A 16,776-nucleotide genomic window follows, 5' to 3' on the forward strand; every position below is an offset into this window, starting at 1 on the left:
GCCACCCTCATGGTTCATGCTTATTTATTATAGGATAGTTTCCCCCAGACCATAGATTGATCATGTACGAAGAGTGGTATCGGATGGCATATTCCTTCTCGAATTCGAATTCGATCGGTGCACGTGATCGCTCCCCAGGCCGGTCGAGCTAAAAGGAACAGACCCCGAGCTCGGTGCGCGTTCACAATCCGCCGTTGTCCATGCGAGGGCGTCCCTAAACCGCGCGTGGCTCCCGTTGGCCAATGGCGAGGGCGCGATTTGCGGTCGTGCGCGCTCGTGTGCGCGACTGGGCGGCCTCGGAGTCTTTTTGCTTCCCATTTTGTCTCGCGTGCGGCACGTCCACCGTGGTTCACTGACGTTTCCGCTGTGCCATCGCATGGCCGACGTGTGCATACCGAGGCTCGCACTCGCGTGGTACTCGCCGTGTCACGAGCCGCGTTGCCGCTGAAGCCTGGGGCCTGCCCGCCGCGACCAACGTCGACGTGTCGGACGCACCTACCGCGCCGTAACGATTCCCCGAGAGTGAGTGGCGGATTATAACAGCCGCGAGCGAAGGTGGCCGCGCACACGGCGCGTGCTTAAACCCGAGCGTTTAATGCCCGCGCGCGCGACACCGAGCGTGAGAGAGAAGGAGAAAGAGTGAGTGAGTGGGAAAGAGCGAGCGAGCGAGAGAGAGAGAGAGAAGGAGAACGGACGAACGGAACGGGCGGCCGCCCCTGAATGAATGGCTATGTCGACCACGTTCCTCCGTGGCTGACATAATCCGGTGTGAACTGGATCGGTGCGGTATTTCGCAACCGTCGATAATTCCCGACCGTTAATTTTCGCAGAGAGGAACCCGCCGCAGGGTCCGGCTCCACGTCGTCTACGTGGGCCACATTGCCTGCTCGTTCGCACCATCGTCGCCGTCGCCGCCGCCGTCGACGTCACCATCGTCATCCCCGTCGTCCACGTCCACGTCCACCTCCGGGCGGACCAGAGCGCGCGTGCGGCAGTGATTAATTCCCAGCATCTCGGGCAGCAGCGCGCCGTAACGCCGCGACCACGCGTCCCCACGCACGCCCGCAGCGATGTCGAACGAGGAGACCTCCGCCGACCGCAACGTCGAGATCTGGAAGATCAAGAAGCTCATAAAGAGCCTCGAGATGGCCAGAGGGTAAGTAGGTCGGCGTCGACGTCGTCAGCTGTCGCCGCCGCGCCGATCTCCTCGACATATGGCTCGGCGGAGCGCGGGCTCGCTCGCCACGTCCTACAATTCCGAATCCCCCGATCTCACGCGAGGATCGCTCTCGTCGCGGCGCGAGTGACGTTAAGATACGCCCCTCGTGTCGTGGCCAATTTTATCCCCGTCGACAATTCTATGTGGGTCTCGCCTTACGTAAACGGGTCCCTCGGTAGTCGTCCCTCGCGTATCGGGTGGATGTGAACGATTGTTTGTCTTTGCAGGAATGGCACGAGTATGATTTCGTTGATCATACCACCAAAGGACCAAATATCGAGAGTGAGCAAGATGCTGGCGGATGAATTCGGCACAGCGTCGAACATTAAGTCACGTGTAAATAGATTATCTGTTTTGGGTGCAATCACATCGGTGCAGCATAGGCTAAAGCTATATACTAAAGGTAACTTCTTTTTTTATTTTATTCCCCTCACTCTTACCTGTAAGAAATTAACCAATCGCAGGCATTTTTCCCTCTCAATCTCACCCGCGATTGGTTAATTCCTTACGGCTTAAGGCTTACAGCTTAGTTAAAGCACGATTGTAGCACCAACACTGAGAATTTATTATACTCTGCGCTATAACGTTCGATCCTTTTAAGTGTAAAATTATATTTGAATCGCTGAGATAACATGATTTCTATGAACATTAGTGATGACTTATTTATGCGTAACTATGCATTTCAGTGCCTCCAAATGGCCTGGTAATTTATTGTGGAACTATCGTAACGGAGGAAGGAAAAGAAAAGAAGGTCAACATCGATTTTGAACCTTTCAAACCTATCAATACGTCTTTGTATCTTTGTGATAATAAGGTAAAGGTCTTGTGTTTGCAGATGTAAACAGTTTTGTATGAAACACGGTTTTAACAATTGCATTTTGCAGTTTCACACGGAAGCACTCACGGCATTACTTGCGGATGACAACAAATTTGGTTTTATCGTAATGGACGGCAACGGGGCGTTGTTTGGAACGTTGCAGGGTAACACGCGTGAAGTGTTACATAAATTCACTGTGGACCTCCCCAAGAAACATGGTACGAAGCGTATGCGAGATTTGAGAAGGACAAGCCTGATTTTCTTTTGTCACTGTTGCTTATTCTGAAATCAATGCGAGCCACTCGTGTCTAACGTGTTACTAAATTATCTTGATTTCAGGCAGAGGTGGTCAATCTGCGTTGCGTTTCGCCCGATTACGCATGGAAAAGCGGCATAATTACGTTCGGAAAGTAGCCGAGGTCGCTACTCAATTATACATCACGAACGACAAGCCCAATATCGCTGGATTGATCCTCGCGGGTAGCGCCGATTTCAAGACCGAACTTAGCCAATCGGATATGTTCGATCCAGTAAGCAAGATTCCGTTTTATCGCTGCATTGTTTTAAGCTTTCATTGTAATGCCTCGCGAGCGATGCCTTGGCTTAAGCCAAGACTTTTATTATAATTTTCGTGGGAAAAAATTGTAAGCTTCTTATCGAATTCCATTCTAGAGATTTCGGTTCTTTGAAAGATGATACACTACTACAACTTGTTTATTTTTGAAATTTATGTTTCGTAAGCTTTGTTGAAGCTTTAAGATATTTTTAATATATGCAGGATATGGCAAATCCGGGAATTGAATCCGGATCTTTTGTTCACGAGCGATCTCTGTTAGCTATCTAGCATCCTCATTATTTTCAATTTCTTTGAGTACATTTCTGTTATAGTGAGATGTTAGATTAGAAAGTAAAGCCAACGGCACACGATACTATTTTTCCCACTGGATTGCCTGCGAGAGCCAGGACGCACAGTTTTAGATCGGATGACTTGGGGCTAAATCCTGATTAGCTCTCGTAAGCAATCAAGTAGGAAAAATAGTATCGTGTGCCGTTGGCTTTAGAAAAAAAAAACTTATCTCGAAGTTTTCGAATTTCCTCAATATTCCATTATTTTTTTCAGAGATTGCAAGCTAAAGTCATAAAGCTGGTTGATGTATCATATGGTGGCGAAAATGGTTTTAATCAAGCTATTGAATTAGCCGCTGAATCTTTGCAAAACGTGAAATTTATTCAAGAGAAAAAGCTGATTGGTAAATTTTTGTTACAATGTTAATTACGATGTAATGTTATAAGGCATATAAATTTAGTAATACATATTTGATTTTTATCGTGTTTAGGGCGTTACTTTGATGAGATTTCTCAAGAAACCGGCAAATATTGTTTTGGCGTAGAAGACACGTTGAGAGCCTTGGAATTAGGTAGTGTCGAAACTTTAATTTGTTGGGAAAATTTAGATATTCAACGATATGTCCTGAAAAATCATACGAACGCGGAAGAAAAAGTGCTACACTTAACGCCAGAACAAGAAAAGGATAAAACTCACTTTACTGATAAGGAAGTGAGTATCGAACGAATGCTGGGAATGAAAATAAAAGAAGTTTTAATTTCCTTTCTATATTTTGTCAATTTTGTTTCGTAGAGCGGGGTAGAGTTGGAACTTGTGGAATGCCAACCCCTTCTCGAATGGCTCGCGAACAATTACAAAAGTTTTGGTGCTACCTTGGAAATTATCACGGACAAGTCTCAGGAAGGCTCCCAATTTGTTAGAGGTTTTGGTGGCATTGGAGGTAAGTGTCTTTTATACGTGCTTATTATTTTTAATCATAAGACAGATTCTACTTCCTTGCCTATTATAAAATTTATGAACTTACATATCACAAATGATCATAGAAAAAACAAGGCACGTAATAAGTAGATGCGAAATGGTTAAATAATATAAATAGAAGAGTAAAAAGAGTAGAACATTTTAAAATCGAGAAAGGGTATTAAAAAATTTCAATACCTGCATTTGGAGCATTTCTAATAATACATATACATGCTAGGCTCTTTTCCTTTACTACAATCTGCGCATTTAATTTGCTGCGGAACTTTGTTTATTGTAAAATTATGGCACAATTTGCGTTTTATGGGTATACACAATGTCCCTAAAAGCCGGTAGATTAACATTACGTCGCTAGACACCAGCAAAGATTATTTTGCATGGAAGGTAAATTTCATCAAACTGATATTAACTATGGAGTATCTTGGTGTATAGGAATCCTCCGCTACAAAGTTGATTTCCAGTCACTGCAGGCCGATGAGCCTCTTGATGATGTTGACCTTGATGATTACTAATTTCATCCGTGAATTACTCAGAATCGACCAGGTAGCTCCTTTCTCTGTCTTGCGTGCGTTCACTTACATTTCGTGTATCATAGAGCATATTTGCAAATCTGGACAAACTTATCGTTTGCTTATTTGTCGACGACTTTATGTTTTTCGTTTAATTTTTGATAATGGAACGAGATTTAATTACGTAAATCTATTAGTATACATTTTACATGTATAATTAGCCAAATGCTTTTTTTGGGAGGGGGGGGGGGGAGTTCTATCTATCTCTACTTGTGCAATCTGGGTTTAATGTTCATTTTTTCTTATCTTTTTCTTCTTTCTGAAGAAAATACAAATACATCTTATTATCGACATATTACACCAAGAAATTTAACTCTGCTTTATATTTATTTTATATTATGTATAATTTGTATTGTATTGTATAAAAAAATATATAATTCTGCAAATAAATATTTGCAGAAAGAAATTTCTTGGAATTAATATATGTTGTTTCCTAATGATCAGAAAGATAATTATGGCTGTTGTAAAATATTTTGCTTTCGATTAGTCCAAGTGTACAGATAAATTTGTCCAAGGAATTCACGATTTCTTTCATTGGGTTTCTCACTAAATAGTTTGTTTCTTCTGTGCAAATCTGTAGTATACATATGCATATGTGTCTCTTAAAATAAGTTTGAATGTGGTGATAAACATTTTTAGTTTATATTTCTCAAAGTATTATGTTTCTTTTTTCTACGATTAAATAAAGTCTGAGAATCCTCGCTGTCTTTCTTTCCTTTCTTCGTACAAAACGCGCATAAAGAAAAATCCTTTACAACACACTCATGAGATATGGATAACTCTGTTTATACACAGGGTGAGTTGAAATCTTCCAGTCTCCTATCTCTTGCTATTGTCGCGTTGTTAGATTCATACATACTGATTCATTGGTTAGTCTCGTGATTGGAATAGTAGATATACAATATACACAGTGGTTGATTCATTGGAGAAAAATAGTATTGCTTGATAGCCACATGTATTGTCACAAATGTATAGCCACATTCTTATTCGTTTAACGCATATCATCTTCGATCTTCGTACGGTACCGTCGTACACAACGAAAATCCGTTACGAACTTTAAAGGCCGTGTTCACAGGAATGTGTTATAAGTAATCTGACTGATAACGCTTTGAAATGTTAGCTTTTAGGCAACAGTGACAAGTTTCAGCATTATTGCTAAAAATATAACTACTTACGTCTATGTTCTCCCACCTTGAAGATATCGATATTCATCTCACTGACCAATTACTTTTTAAACATACGACATTTCACACGCACACACACGCTATCCGATAACTCTCGATTCAGTGTATTACCACTCATGTATTCGCAAGTTATGTGAAAATTTTGCTGAGTTGAAATACGCACCGTGCGTATATCTGAGTTTTTAATTTACCAAATTTGTTTTTTTTTGGTTCTACAACTACGATACATATATAATACTTTATATTTGCATGATAACCTTCATAATATTTCCAATCTATCCCTTGGCAGGTAGAATTTAGCATTGCATATTTAACGTGATGGTACTATTTCTTAAACTTCAGTTTTGATCAATTTTGTGTATCTGTATATTACTTAATTTATTTCACATTATTACTCTATACGGCGTTGTATAGGCAATACATTTAGATAATGACAAATTATATTAGATAGTAGCAAGCGCATGTATGTTTTAATATAATTCCACATTTTGTCTGTATAATATTTCAAGAAGAAATTTAATAATTCGAACTCTGCTCCAGTTTAACACATCATTCTACATATGCCATAAGATTGTTGATTTATTAATAAAAGAGTGGAGAGTAATTTGTACTTCTGGAAATAATTGCTTAACACGCAAAAGGCTTGTTAAATTAATTGTTTCGATTTTCTATTTAGAAGTCTTTGGACACTACCACTCTCATTAAAATGTTTATCGTAAAATTAATATTGCGACACAGGAAAGTAATCAACAAGATCATACATTGTTACACGTTGTATCTTGAATTTTACTACAGCTTTCAATATATTTCTTTTCTGTTATATGCTATGCCCATGCTTATAATGGAAAATAAGAAATAATGATGTAATATACCCCAATAATGCATGTTAAATGATAAGCGACATCAAGTTCATCATCATAGATAATATACTTCTTAAAAATTGAGAACAATAATGTTACCGAGCTCCGTTCATTTTGTGGCTCACATTGGCACTTCTCCTTCCTACATAATAATGTTGCATCGAAAATTAGATGTCAAGCCGAGGGCTGTGACAAATACTATGAGAGGTGTTATCTCTGATAATGAACACAAGTATCAAGCAATTATGATATCTATGAGTATTTACGCTTTCACATAGCAATTGCTTAAGATAGATACAAACATTTAATACTCCTCGAGTACTAATCGGTATCTTATTTTTATTAGCTTGCATATTGGGAAAGGTACAGTACATGTTCTCTACTAATTTATACAGCAATGATTAAACAATCGATATATTTAATCATTCATAATTTTCATCACAAGTATTGATATACCTTTTTGTATACGTATGCATTTACATGGTCTTATTTAATTAATCCTTTATAATATTATAATTTTTATTCGTACACTTTATATATTTTTCTTATTGTGTATGATCGTCCTAATTACTAAAATATTTATATTAATTCGTATTGTTTTCACGTGACAATTTCAAAATTAATTGATGAAATGTTCAACTAATCGTAATATGTTTCTTTCGAACAGTGCTTTCGTTGTATAATAGTTTTTCACTACGCTTTATTCAAGTTTTATATGTGTGTTCTAATGTTTTACTACATGTATATTGTAAACTACAATATATAAAATTACATCTCCTACTTTAAGAAAGCGCTGTCATAAAATGTCACTTTGATTTTATAATTTAGCAGCACAGCAGTACCGTAAACATAAAAATTGGGCAATTTTAATAATTTATTTGTATAAAAATTTGCTTATATTTCATTACGTATTATTGCTCCGTACTTACTTTTGTTTTTTGACTATCAACATTCAATAACATAACTTCATATAAAACAATTTAATTTCTTTTAGCAAAGAAAACTTAAGCAATAGTTGCCGCTTTCTTCCGTGTGACTTGAAATGCATATCTTACAGGTATCTTGCGGTACAAAGTGGACTTTCAAAGTATGCAGCTGGACGACATCGAAACCGATAGCTTTGATTTGGATGACTACTAAGTCCGTGACTCAATCGACATTTGGTTCTCTTAGCTTTGGAGAAAGCAGGAGGGACATGAGTGTGTTCTTTCTCATACGATGTCCCAAGAGAGAAGAAAGCAGAATAAAGAAAACATGTTTCAAAATTTACAATACAGCACGTACGATATCGTCATAAAATTATTGTCTAGAGTTTTACCAAGCATCAAGCAAATCGATACACGAAAGAGAAGAGCACCAGCAAATATGGCGCGGCTGATGTAAACCATGTCTATAAAAGGAAAGGCGATTCGAAGACTGTGACACTTAATTAAGCCAGCTTGATACCTGCCTACTCTCATACATTCACCACCTTGTATTACAATTTATGGTTCTTAATTATTCACAGAGATTTCCTTTAAACAATTACACTACGCGCTCTACAGTTCCAAATACAAATGTACAGTGTATGGTGGTTCGATCGTAATTTTATATTAAATTGATGTTTGTCATCTTATCATAGATTTTACGAGAAATGAGTATTTGAACTACAAGAGCGGCTGTAGCGCTATTTTGTTCAGACACAATCATGAAAGAGCTGTAATAAACTGATTATTATGAACATACAATTGCGTATCGTGCATTCTACACCGATATTTGCAAAATTCATACGGAGAAGAGTTCTGTAAATAGATGTCAATTTTTAAAAGAAAAAAAAGAAACGGCACAGTTGCCTTAGACATAAGTTGAGGTCGCGTACACGATCCACGGAGTAAATGAAGTATTTCCGTCTTATGCAGTGATACACATTTGTAAACGTAAGGACAGATAATTCCTCGCAATCCTACATTGCTCCGTTGCTGGCTCTTGGCTCTTAGATTTTTGTACATTCACACAATTGTACATAAGAAAACGCTTCGCAAAAGTATCGAAGTAATTTTTCATTGTTATAGTGGTGCACCTCAGTGAAGAGAAAGATATTCCCCGCAATATTTAAACGGTTACTGAAGATATTACGAAATTTATTTTAACATTGTTAATTTAATTCGCTTATTCGTATGCCTCTGTAATAAACGACGCTATGTATGTATAAATGTGAAAAGAATGTAACGTGCAATTTTGGTGAAGTATCCTTTATGAAAGAATACTGTATAGAGAGCAAAGAGTTTCTCAAAGAGTCTCGAATGCTGTGAGATTTACTCGACGAAAATGGTGTATCGTTATTTAATAATGTATCTACATTATTTGCGATATTGTTGTAATGTACACCTTGCAGAGACAAAAAACAGGCGTACAAGAGAACTTCATCAAAGTGAAACGTTCGAGAGAGATCCGATTTTGCGATATGTGCACAACGAATTCCAGAACGTGATGGTTCGAAGTATTTGTATCTGTGTATTGTCTCTCAAGATACCCAGATGTTAATTGCCGGCTTAACGTTTCTTCAAATTTTTATATGTAAACATCTCACTATAGGAGTCTAGATAGTTATTTATTTCTATACATCGGTGCGACTACGTTTCTGCTTAGCGGAACATCCGATTTAAGTACGCAAGATAGGTAAATTAAGAAATCAATAAATATCAATGAGCGAAAGTGTGCGTGTGTATGTGTGTGAGAGAGAGAGAGAGAGAAAATGAGAGAGAATGAGAACGAGAGAAAGGAAGAGAGTAGGGAAAGCCTTGTAATCTTTGTTTTAAGGTAAAGATACACGGAAATGTCGTCCACGCGAGTTGCTTTAATAACCGGATCGATGACGTATTTAGATTATGGCTTGCCTATGATCTCTATAAGCATAGTTGTATAATCCGCTAACATGTTCGTCATTGATTATTTTACTCCCCACATACTTTTTGCCAGTGGAATGTGTCTTTTAATCGAAAACCAATTGTTTCCTTAACACCTCGTTACATTTTGTATCCGACAGGAAAGGCAATACGAGAGCGTAATCGTTGTGAAAATTTTATCCCGGCCGATTTTCCAGAGTACAATTTTATTGTAATGCTTCACGTTTTTCGTATATGTGTATCACACGTGCTGTTCTAAAATGAAATTTGTTTTTCTTTTTTTGCTGAATTACAAGTATACATGGATCATAGCTAAGGATCGGAAAAGAGATTATCGATGGTACTGCTGCTCATTTTCTGCGAGATCTATGCTTTGTCAGGTGACAAAGAGGGAGATTGAAATAATGAAACATTCCACATATGTATATACACGTACCATGCATTAATACGGAATGGCAGAAATGATTCTTTCGAAAAACAACGTTAATCTTTTTATAGCGCGACATAGACTTGTTGATTGATGTCAACTATCGATTCTCATACGTATGCATATATTTTGCACGGCTCACTTCATCGGTTTAGTGATTTTTCGGCCCGAAAATTGATTATGCATGTACAAAAGTATGCGAGGGCTACGACAAATCGGTGTTGTCGCACCGCGTCCCGTGAGATGAGATTTGGGATAACAATAATTTAGCACTCTCGCACACAACACTTTGAGGTTTGTCGAATAACCATTATTTCCAATCTTCCTTTTCTCACGCGTATTTTATTCGAAATTTTATATGAAAGGAAGAGAGTGACATGTCATCGTAATATGAAATGCCGAATAGAACTGGACAACCATAGGATATTAAACAGTACATGAGTGAAAAAAAAAATACAATCTATGTTTCTCATACAAACAGATGGTTATTAGAGTCCGGAACTGTTACACTGGCATACAACACCTCGTGGAAAATCGCTCTTGATTCCCGCAATTCACGTGTTGCTGTACAAATAGCTTGACTCGCGGTGGTTTATGTCAACGCAATGCTTCCGGACCCCAATCACAGTTCTTCATATTTAGAAACTTACTGATGTCCACCTTCATTTAGACAGTTCGTATCTCGCTTGTAAAGAGGGGAAGGAGGAGTGCTTTTCTCGCCACGAGAAAACAGGAGGACGGCGATGACTTACCTCAGCCTAAACGTAAATCCCAAACGAACGTAATTTAATGAAGAACGTAGTCGAGACGGCATGGTGTTTTTTATACGATTGTTGTACCTGGCTGTATATCAAAACGTTTCTGCTCGCTGTGTACATTTCGGACGGAGAGAGAAATTCGATGTATTTCATTTCGGAAATGTGCAAGAGGTACACTCTTAGGATTTCTTTATATTTGTACATTTCATAAGGTGAAAAAAAATGAAGAAAAGAAAAACTGATAATACTGACAATAAACAAAAGGATATCGAATGTTCTGCATTTGTAGATTCTACGATATAAAATATAGGAGTAAGTATCAGTCGCGGTTAGCAAAATTCACGTCTCCTTATTTAGCCGACGGCAATTTAAGAGGTCGGACATTAATTCAGACGGCAAGTTCTACCAATTGTCAAAGTTCTAGCTTCTTCAGATTAAAAATAATACTTTTCAAACTGATTCACAGGCAACGGTAGCACAACTCGGCATCATTTGCATTTATTTTGTATAAATATAATACTTCGTACTGCGCACAAACGTGGCACCAATTTGCATTCTAATCGACTGTCTTTTTCTTTCTATCTTCCATAGACATTTACAGCGTGCATTTGACAAAATATGTTGCCAGCAACCTGACTGGTCTTGTCAATCCTCCGGGACGAGCAGATCGAGGTTGGCGTCTCTCGCCACCGAGCCCAGGAACTTTTCCTCGGCGCCGCGTATGGACAGGGTCTCCGCGGCGATAGCGGTCTTCCTCTCGTCCATCATCGCCGCCCTGACCCAGCTCGAGCCGCTGCACTTGGCGCAGCTGCGCGTCGGCATGCGGTTCAGGCTGACTGTTCGGTTGCCGCAATCGGCGCACTTGAAGAATCTCTTAACGGCGTCGATGACGCGCAACGGGTGTCTCTGCTCCTTGCACATGTCCGACGCCGAGAACGCCGTGTACTTGCACACCGCGCACTTGACGGCTTTGCAGTCGACTTTGAAGGTGTTGATCATCTTCTCCTCCATCCTCTCCTTCGCCTCCAGCTTGTCGAAGTACCTCTCCTTCGCCTCGTCGTACGATCTCTCGATCAGATCCGCGTGCGAGGACCTTGCCTCCAGCATCTCCTTGAATCTCCCGTTCACGTCGGCCTTTTTCGCGCTCCGCTCCTCCCTCTCGTCGCTTTCCCTCTGCCGCTTCGCGGTCTTCTCCACCCTTTCCCTCGGGCTCGCGCGGACCTGATTGGGGTTCTTCGCTTGGATCCCTCCGTGCGCCTGCACCCACTTGATCGCGTTCATCTTGGCGTTGCGAATGTGCTGTTTGGTGATCGGCTCGGAGAAGTCTATCGTGTCCCGATTACATCCCGCTCCCAGTCGCGGGCGCGAAGCCGGAGAGGCCAAACTGATCTCGCCTGTGCGACCGCTCGTAGGTTTGCCCGGCGCGGGATTACTCTCTTTCAATCGCGCTGGGCTGGGACACAAAATCGGCCCAGCAGGCGTCGATTGTACCATGAGCTGCTTCGAGGACTGCCAGTTCCTCAGTTTGCCGAGTCGCTCGAAATCCTTCCTCGACTGCTTGTTCGTCAGCTCGATGGCTATCGCTTTCTTCCCAGCGCTCACGTTGCTCGGCTCGCAGCCCGAGTCAGTTTTCCCTCTTTTGTTACCGGTGTCGGAAGCGGCCTCGGACAGTAATTCCAAACGCGCACGGTCCTTCTCGTACAGCTCCTCGTTGCGTCTGGCCAGCACCGGCGCGAACGACGCCAATCCGTTGCGAGGCGGCCGCGCGGCGGTCTGCCTGTTCATGCGTTTTATCGCGTCCCCGGTGAACCCGTAGCTGGTGTTGCTCGACTGCACGTCCGGCCGGCGCGCACACTTCTTGTACTCCTGCTTTACGTGGTAGACGCAGTACTCGCATCGACTCGCGTTCACGACCGCGGTGCACGGGTCGCCGTTCCTCTTGGTCGACCTGCACTTGCCCATGTCCTTGGACCTGCCGAGGACCATCAGCCTCTGGGGATTGTCGATCGACAGCGTCGCCTGGTCGACGTTGTCCTTGCTCTCGAGCACGTTCGGATTGAGAATACCGATCACGCTGCCGACAACGGTCTTCCACAGTTGTTTGTAGGCGTTGCTGAACAAGAAGATCGACACGGTCTTCAGGTCGTCGGACAGGTCGCTCATCTTCCAGATGCAGTAAGAGCTGCCCTTCTGCGAGGTCTTCGTGGCCGACTTGTTGATCAGCACGCCGGCGATCACCCAGTCGTTGTGCACATTGTCGGAAATAACGTGGCTCTTCACTCTCGACACCGTTACGGCTGCCTTATCTTTCATACGTTCTCTCAACTCGGCGGAGGACACCAGGGGATTGACGATTCTTATCCCAAAGAAGGGGTCGCTGTACACGTCTCTCGCCGTGCTGTTGCCGCTACCCTTTGCGGCGTTGTTGAAGTCGAACGTCTTACTCTTGCTACCGTTGAGACTAACAGTCTTTTCGCTCCGCAACTTCGCAGGCTGCTCCGACTTGGGCGGAGAGCGCTCCTTCAGCAACCGTTTCATCTCCCGCCCATAATCCGAGTACTTTTGCTCCTCGAAGTAGCGCCTGTCCTCGTCGTCGGAGGAGTCGAGCTTGTCGTCGTAAATCTCGCTGGCTTTCTCGCCGGCTGGTTTACTCTCGTTGCCCACGTTACTAGGCGTCGAGTCTAGGAAGCTGAACTGCAGCTCCGTCAGAGTCTTTCTCGGCTCGGGCTGTTCGGGCGGCTGGGGTCCTCCGAGCTGCTTGGATCGCTCGGCCTCCTCGGTGTCATTTGATATGAGATTATTCAGGATGTCCAGATCGCAATCGCTGTCTTCGTGCTCCATGTTTCTTAAAGGAGAGAGATGAAAGAAATAAGGTAGATTCGCGTTCGGTCGAATAGCATTTAATTCCATTACGGCTTTGTACCCAAGTTAAAGGCATAATCTAGAAAGGTAACAGGACGCTCAGATGGGGATAAAGTAATGTCAAATGGAGTTAATTAACTCAATCAGCCAATTAACCGTTAGAATTGATTATAAGCTGCTTAGTATTGAATCTCACGCACACGCGCAAGGAAATTCTTTTCTCCTCTGCACGTAGCGTTGACAAGCCGAGGAGAAATTTACCTACCAAGATATACTCCAAGTTCTTACTGAGCCACACAGTCTGCTTTCACACAATCAAGTGTAAAATATAACCTTATTTACACGGGGCTTCTGTACATTTTCCGTACAATATTAACAATTCAACAAAAATGCCGCTTCGGCATCACAGAAATCGCTCGCGCCGTCGAGCCACGATTTTCGCTCGGCAGGTTTTGCGCTTATGTACAATTTATTTACACGATTAAAGCGCCTGACGTCGTCAGCTGCGGCCCGCCAATTTCCAGCATGTGTCTAGCAGACGACAGCCCTTCGGCGAGAGCCGACGAATCGCGGGAATTCGTTTGCGCAGGCGCCGCGTCGCCTCGATAGTCTCGATACATCGAGAGTCGCGGCAGGGTCGATAGCCGTCGAGAGATTTCAAATCGCGCTCGCTCTGGGAACGCGCCGCGCCGCGGAGTCGGAGTCGAGGGGCTCGTCGCGTTTTCCGCACATCCGGCGTGCAAAACGCGTCGCGCGCAATCGCTACGTCGGTCCCGCACCGATAAAAATCAATGCGAATTTTACTTATTTCTTGGTAGATTTGCCTAAATTTTCACGAGTTTTTACACAAAATTTGCCTTTTTTTTCCCTTTGGTTTCATTAAAAATACAGGAATATTATGAAAAGTTAATAGATTCTGGTGTTTTTAGTCACATAATTTGTAAACCGACCATGAAGAATATTTCACTTATGAACGTAATTTTTACAATACCACATAGATACGTTTATTGTGCCAATAATAATATCTATTTCCCCTTTAACGTGAGCTCACAAACCGAAACGTATAATTTCAATGGAATATTTGTCACACTACACGTGCATCAAAATATAACGTGTATAATATAGTTTGAATACCGTACTTGACGGTGTAATAATTCACGGATACACAACTTATTTTGTTACGCGCGTTTCTAGAGAACCGCATCTGGAATTACTAATGCCTCGTTAGCAGACTAATTTATGTATCATGTTAATTTTAGTAAGTATGTTATACGAGATATTACGCTGTTCTATCTCGAGGATAAAATAGGCATGGAAGTCGGCAATTTTTAGCGATTGTTCTGTTCGAGCTATTGCTCACAATAAATTATTTGCGATCTGCAGTCGTCGCCGAATAATCGCATGATCGCTGATTCATCGTCGCCGATGTGTAATTTCCTACGATCTAATGAGATATAATCAGAGCGCACATGCTATCATATAGGGTGTCCGAGAACAACTCTTCTTCTATATTTAACAGCACATAGTGTTTGTTAATTAATGTAAAAGTTACCTTCGTCGTCAAAAATTGGCTCGTCTTATTAGATATCGTTTTTACTTGCAAATGAGAAAGGAAATTCCTGTTTATTTAAATTTGGGTTTTATCGTTTGGGAAAGTTCGTGCTCTGATTTAATTGCAAAAAGACTCACAATAATTATTAAAAACTCTAACGAATCACGACTCCTCGTGAGATTGTATTTTGGTGAAATGGAACTGATCTCGAATTAGTCACAGTATTATTGGGGTTAAAGTTATAAATTTTAAACACACCTAGAAAGTCTCGCTCGCACACGCGTACTTTCTGTGTGTGTAATATACGTTGATGTTATTTAAAATGTTGTAAAATAGGATTTAGGCTGTGAGAGTAAAACGCGGTTATTAGTGCGTTACAATTCTTGATTGTATTTGAACAATTAGATTAACACGCGCTAATTACCGCGTTTGGCTCTCACAGCCCAAATCCCATTTTATTTTTAGTCTCGAGGGTCCAGTCGCTTGTTTAATTTTCATATTTTTAAAACATTGTGGTATTTAATATTACATTAATTACGTTCTGCCTTTAACGACAGCGTTAAAGTGTGGCAGTTAAGAAAGTACATTACTTTTCTTTGAAAAGAAAAAGACAAATACTGCTTTCCGTTCGTGCCGGGTTCACACAAATACCCGTACGAATGAAATCGCGCGCGCCACCGTTATTTATACTCACGGGCTAACGATTTTCGTAGCGAGGTGACCGCGCTTGCCGCAAGCACGGAAATCGACCAGTCTCTCCTTATGAAATATTCAGACTAGATGTTGCAGTCGGACTAACTCAAGCAGTCAGTTTGCATCTAAGCGATTCTCGCGGATGAGGAGGCAAGCAGCCGGCATGTATCGAAAATACGTCCTGGAAATGCTTAATCGGAAGTCTCGCGTCGCCGTGTTAACTCTTGGCAGCGCGACATTATTTCCCTTCGCGGATCAATATTAGGACGTGTTATTTTTAAATATTACAGATATCGCATAAGGTAATAACGCGATCTCCATCATGCATGGTGTTTTGTCGAGGGACAATAGGATCCAATGGAAATGGAGGAGGACAAAATGGCAAATTGGTTTTAATTATTCAAATAGCCGTTAAAGAAAATAATCATTATAGGGAAATAGAGTCGATTGTTCCTCGGCAAATTACCGAAATGATTTTTAATGGCTGCCTGAAATCTGAAAAGTTATTTGCCATTTGAGTTTGCGTAAAACGCATTTATCAAACAAAGCTTTTCCTGCCCGCCACATTTTTATACTTTAGGTAAGTAGGGCAACGTGATAATTTTTTAATGAACATCGTTAACGGCCGTAAATTTAATAATTTTATAACAACTGCTATTTTATTTCGCTTCATATACATTATAATTACCTGACAAGAGGTTTAAAAGGAATGTATTTAGGATCATTAAACATTAAACGGTTCCATGGCTGTTTCGTGAAAGTGGCAGCTGCTTTAATCCTTATGAGATGCTTTCTACTGTATTATGCGATGAATAGTAGATAAATGTTCCCTACGCACAATGTACAGTTATCGTTTAACTATACGCTGGCACACAGCTTGCACTTAAACGCGCAGATACCTGCTCATTATAATCTCTCTTTACATCCTGATGAGTATCTTTATGATTTTCGTAATAATGCTGAAGCTATTCCGTTTATTCCATTTCTAAATTCAATTGTTTCACAATATCGTTTCATTACACCTACATTTCTACCGCTTAGCATAATTGAGGCGGTCGAAAAATTAATAAAACGCGACCAATCCGTATTCAATTCGTTTAAATGTCACAAAGGACCTCGCGGCGGAGA

At 41.3% G+C, this 16,776-nt stretch overlaps 2 protein-coding genes across 6 annotated transcripts; one reads left to right on the plus strand and one right to left on the minus strand.

Annotated features, from left to right (window-relative positions):
* Nucleotides 1–252: 252 nt before the first annotated feature.
* Nucleotides 253–10,257, plus strand: LOC105569247 (eukaryotic peptide chain release factor subunit 1). 4 transcript variants are annotated; one of them, XM_012025555.1, is made up of 12 exons: nt 253–522; nt 831–1,156; nt 1,447–1,622; nt 1,906–2,033; nt 2,104–2,254; nt 2,376–2,566; nt 3,157–3,286; nt 3,374–3,594; nt 3,676–3,823; nt 4,291–4,401; nt 6,818–6,834; nt 7,529–7,600. In XM_012025555.1, the coding sequence occupies exons 2-10, from the start codon at nt 1,071–1,073 to the stop codon at nt 4,368–4,370; spliced, it is 1,311 nt and encodes a 436-aa protein (XP_011880945.1). In that variant the 5' UTR covers nt 253–522; nt 831–1,070; the 3' UTR covers nt 4,371–4,401; nt 6,818–6,834; nt 7,529–7,600. The 4 variants fall into 4 exon arrangements, with proteins under 4 accessions (XP_011880945.1, XP_011880944.1, XP_011880942.1 ...); XM_012025554.1 differs by lacking the exon at nt 6,818–6,834 and having other exon boundaries at nt 7,529–7,604; XM_012025552.1 differs by lacking the exons at nt 4,291–4,401; nt 6,818–6,834 and having other exon boundaries at nt 256–522; nt 7,529–10,257.
* A 93-nt stretch (nt 10,258–10,350) lies between these two features.
* Nucleotides 10,351–13,967, minus strand: LOC105569246 (protein MCM10 homolog). 2 transcript variants are annotated; one of them, XM_012025550.1, is made up of 2 exons: nt 13,669–13,967; nt 10,351–13,386 (listed from the first exon to the last, which is right to left on the minus strand). In XM_012025550.1, the coding sequence occupies exon 2, from the start codon at nt 13,380–13,382 to the stop codon at nt 11,187–11,189; it is 2,196 nt and encodes a 731-aa protein (XP_011880940.1). In that variant the 5' UTR covers nt 13,383–13,386; nt 13,669–13,967; the 3' UTR covers nt 10,351–11,186. The 2 variants fall into 2 exon arrangements, with proteins under 2 accessions (XP_011880940.1, XP_011880941.1); XM_012025551.1 differs by having other exon boundaries at nt 13,665–13,967.
* Between the last annotated feature and the right edge of the window lie 2,809 nt (nt 13,968–16,776).

The sequence above is a fragment of the Vollenhovia emeryi genome, unplaced genomic scaffold, assembly GCF_000949405.1.
Source record: "Vollenhovia emeryi isolate VEMERY1.0 unplaced genomic scaffold, V.emery_V1.0 DF939125.1, whole genome shotgun sequence".
Lineage (NCBI taxonomy): Eukaryota > Metazoa > Arthropoda > Insecta > Hymenoptera > Formicidae > Vollenhovia > Vollenhovia emeryi.

Bases quoted from the DNA above. Each gene is read 5' to 3' on its own strand.
- LOC105569246 (XM_012025550.1), bottom strand. From the start codon at position 13,382: ATGGAGCACGAAGACAGCGATTGCGATCTGGACATCCTGAATAATCTC.
- LOC105569247 (XM_012025552.1), top strand. From the start codon at position 1,071: ATGTCGAACGAGGAGACCTCCGCCGACCGCAACGTCGAGATCTGGAAG. The intron at 2,567-3,156 runs GTAAGCAAGATT...TATTTTTTTCAG, and splicing joins AATCGGATATGTTCGATCCA to AGATTGCAAGCTAAAGTCAT. The intron at 3,824-7,528 runs GTAAGTGTCTTT...CATATCTTACAG, and splicing joins AGGTTTTGGTGGCATTGGAG to GTATCTTGCGGTACAAAGTG.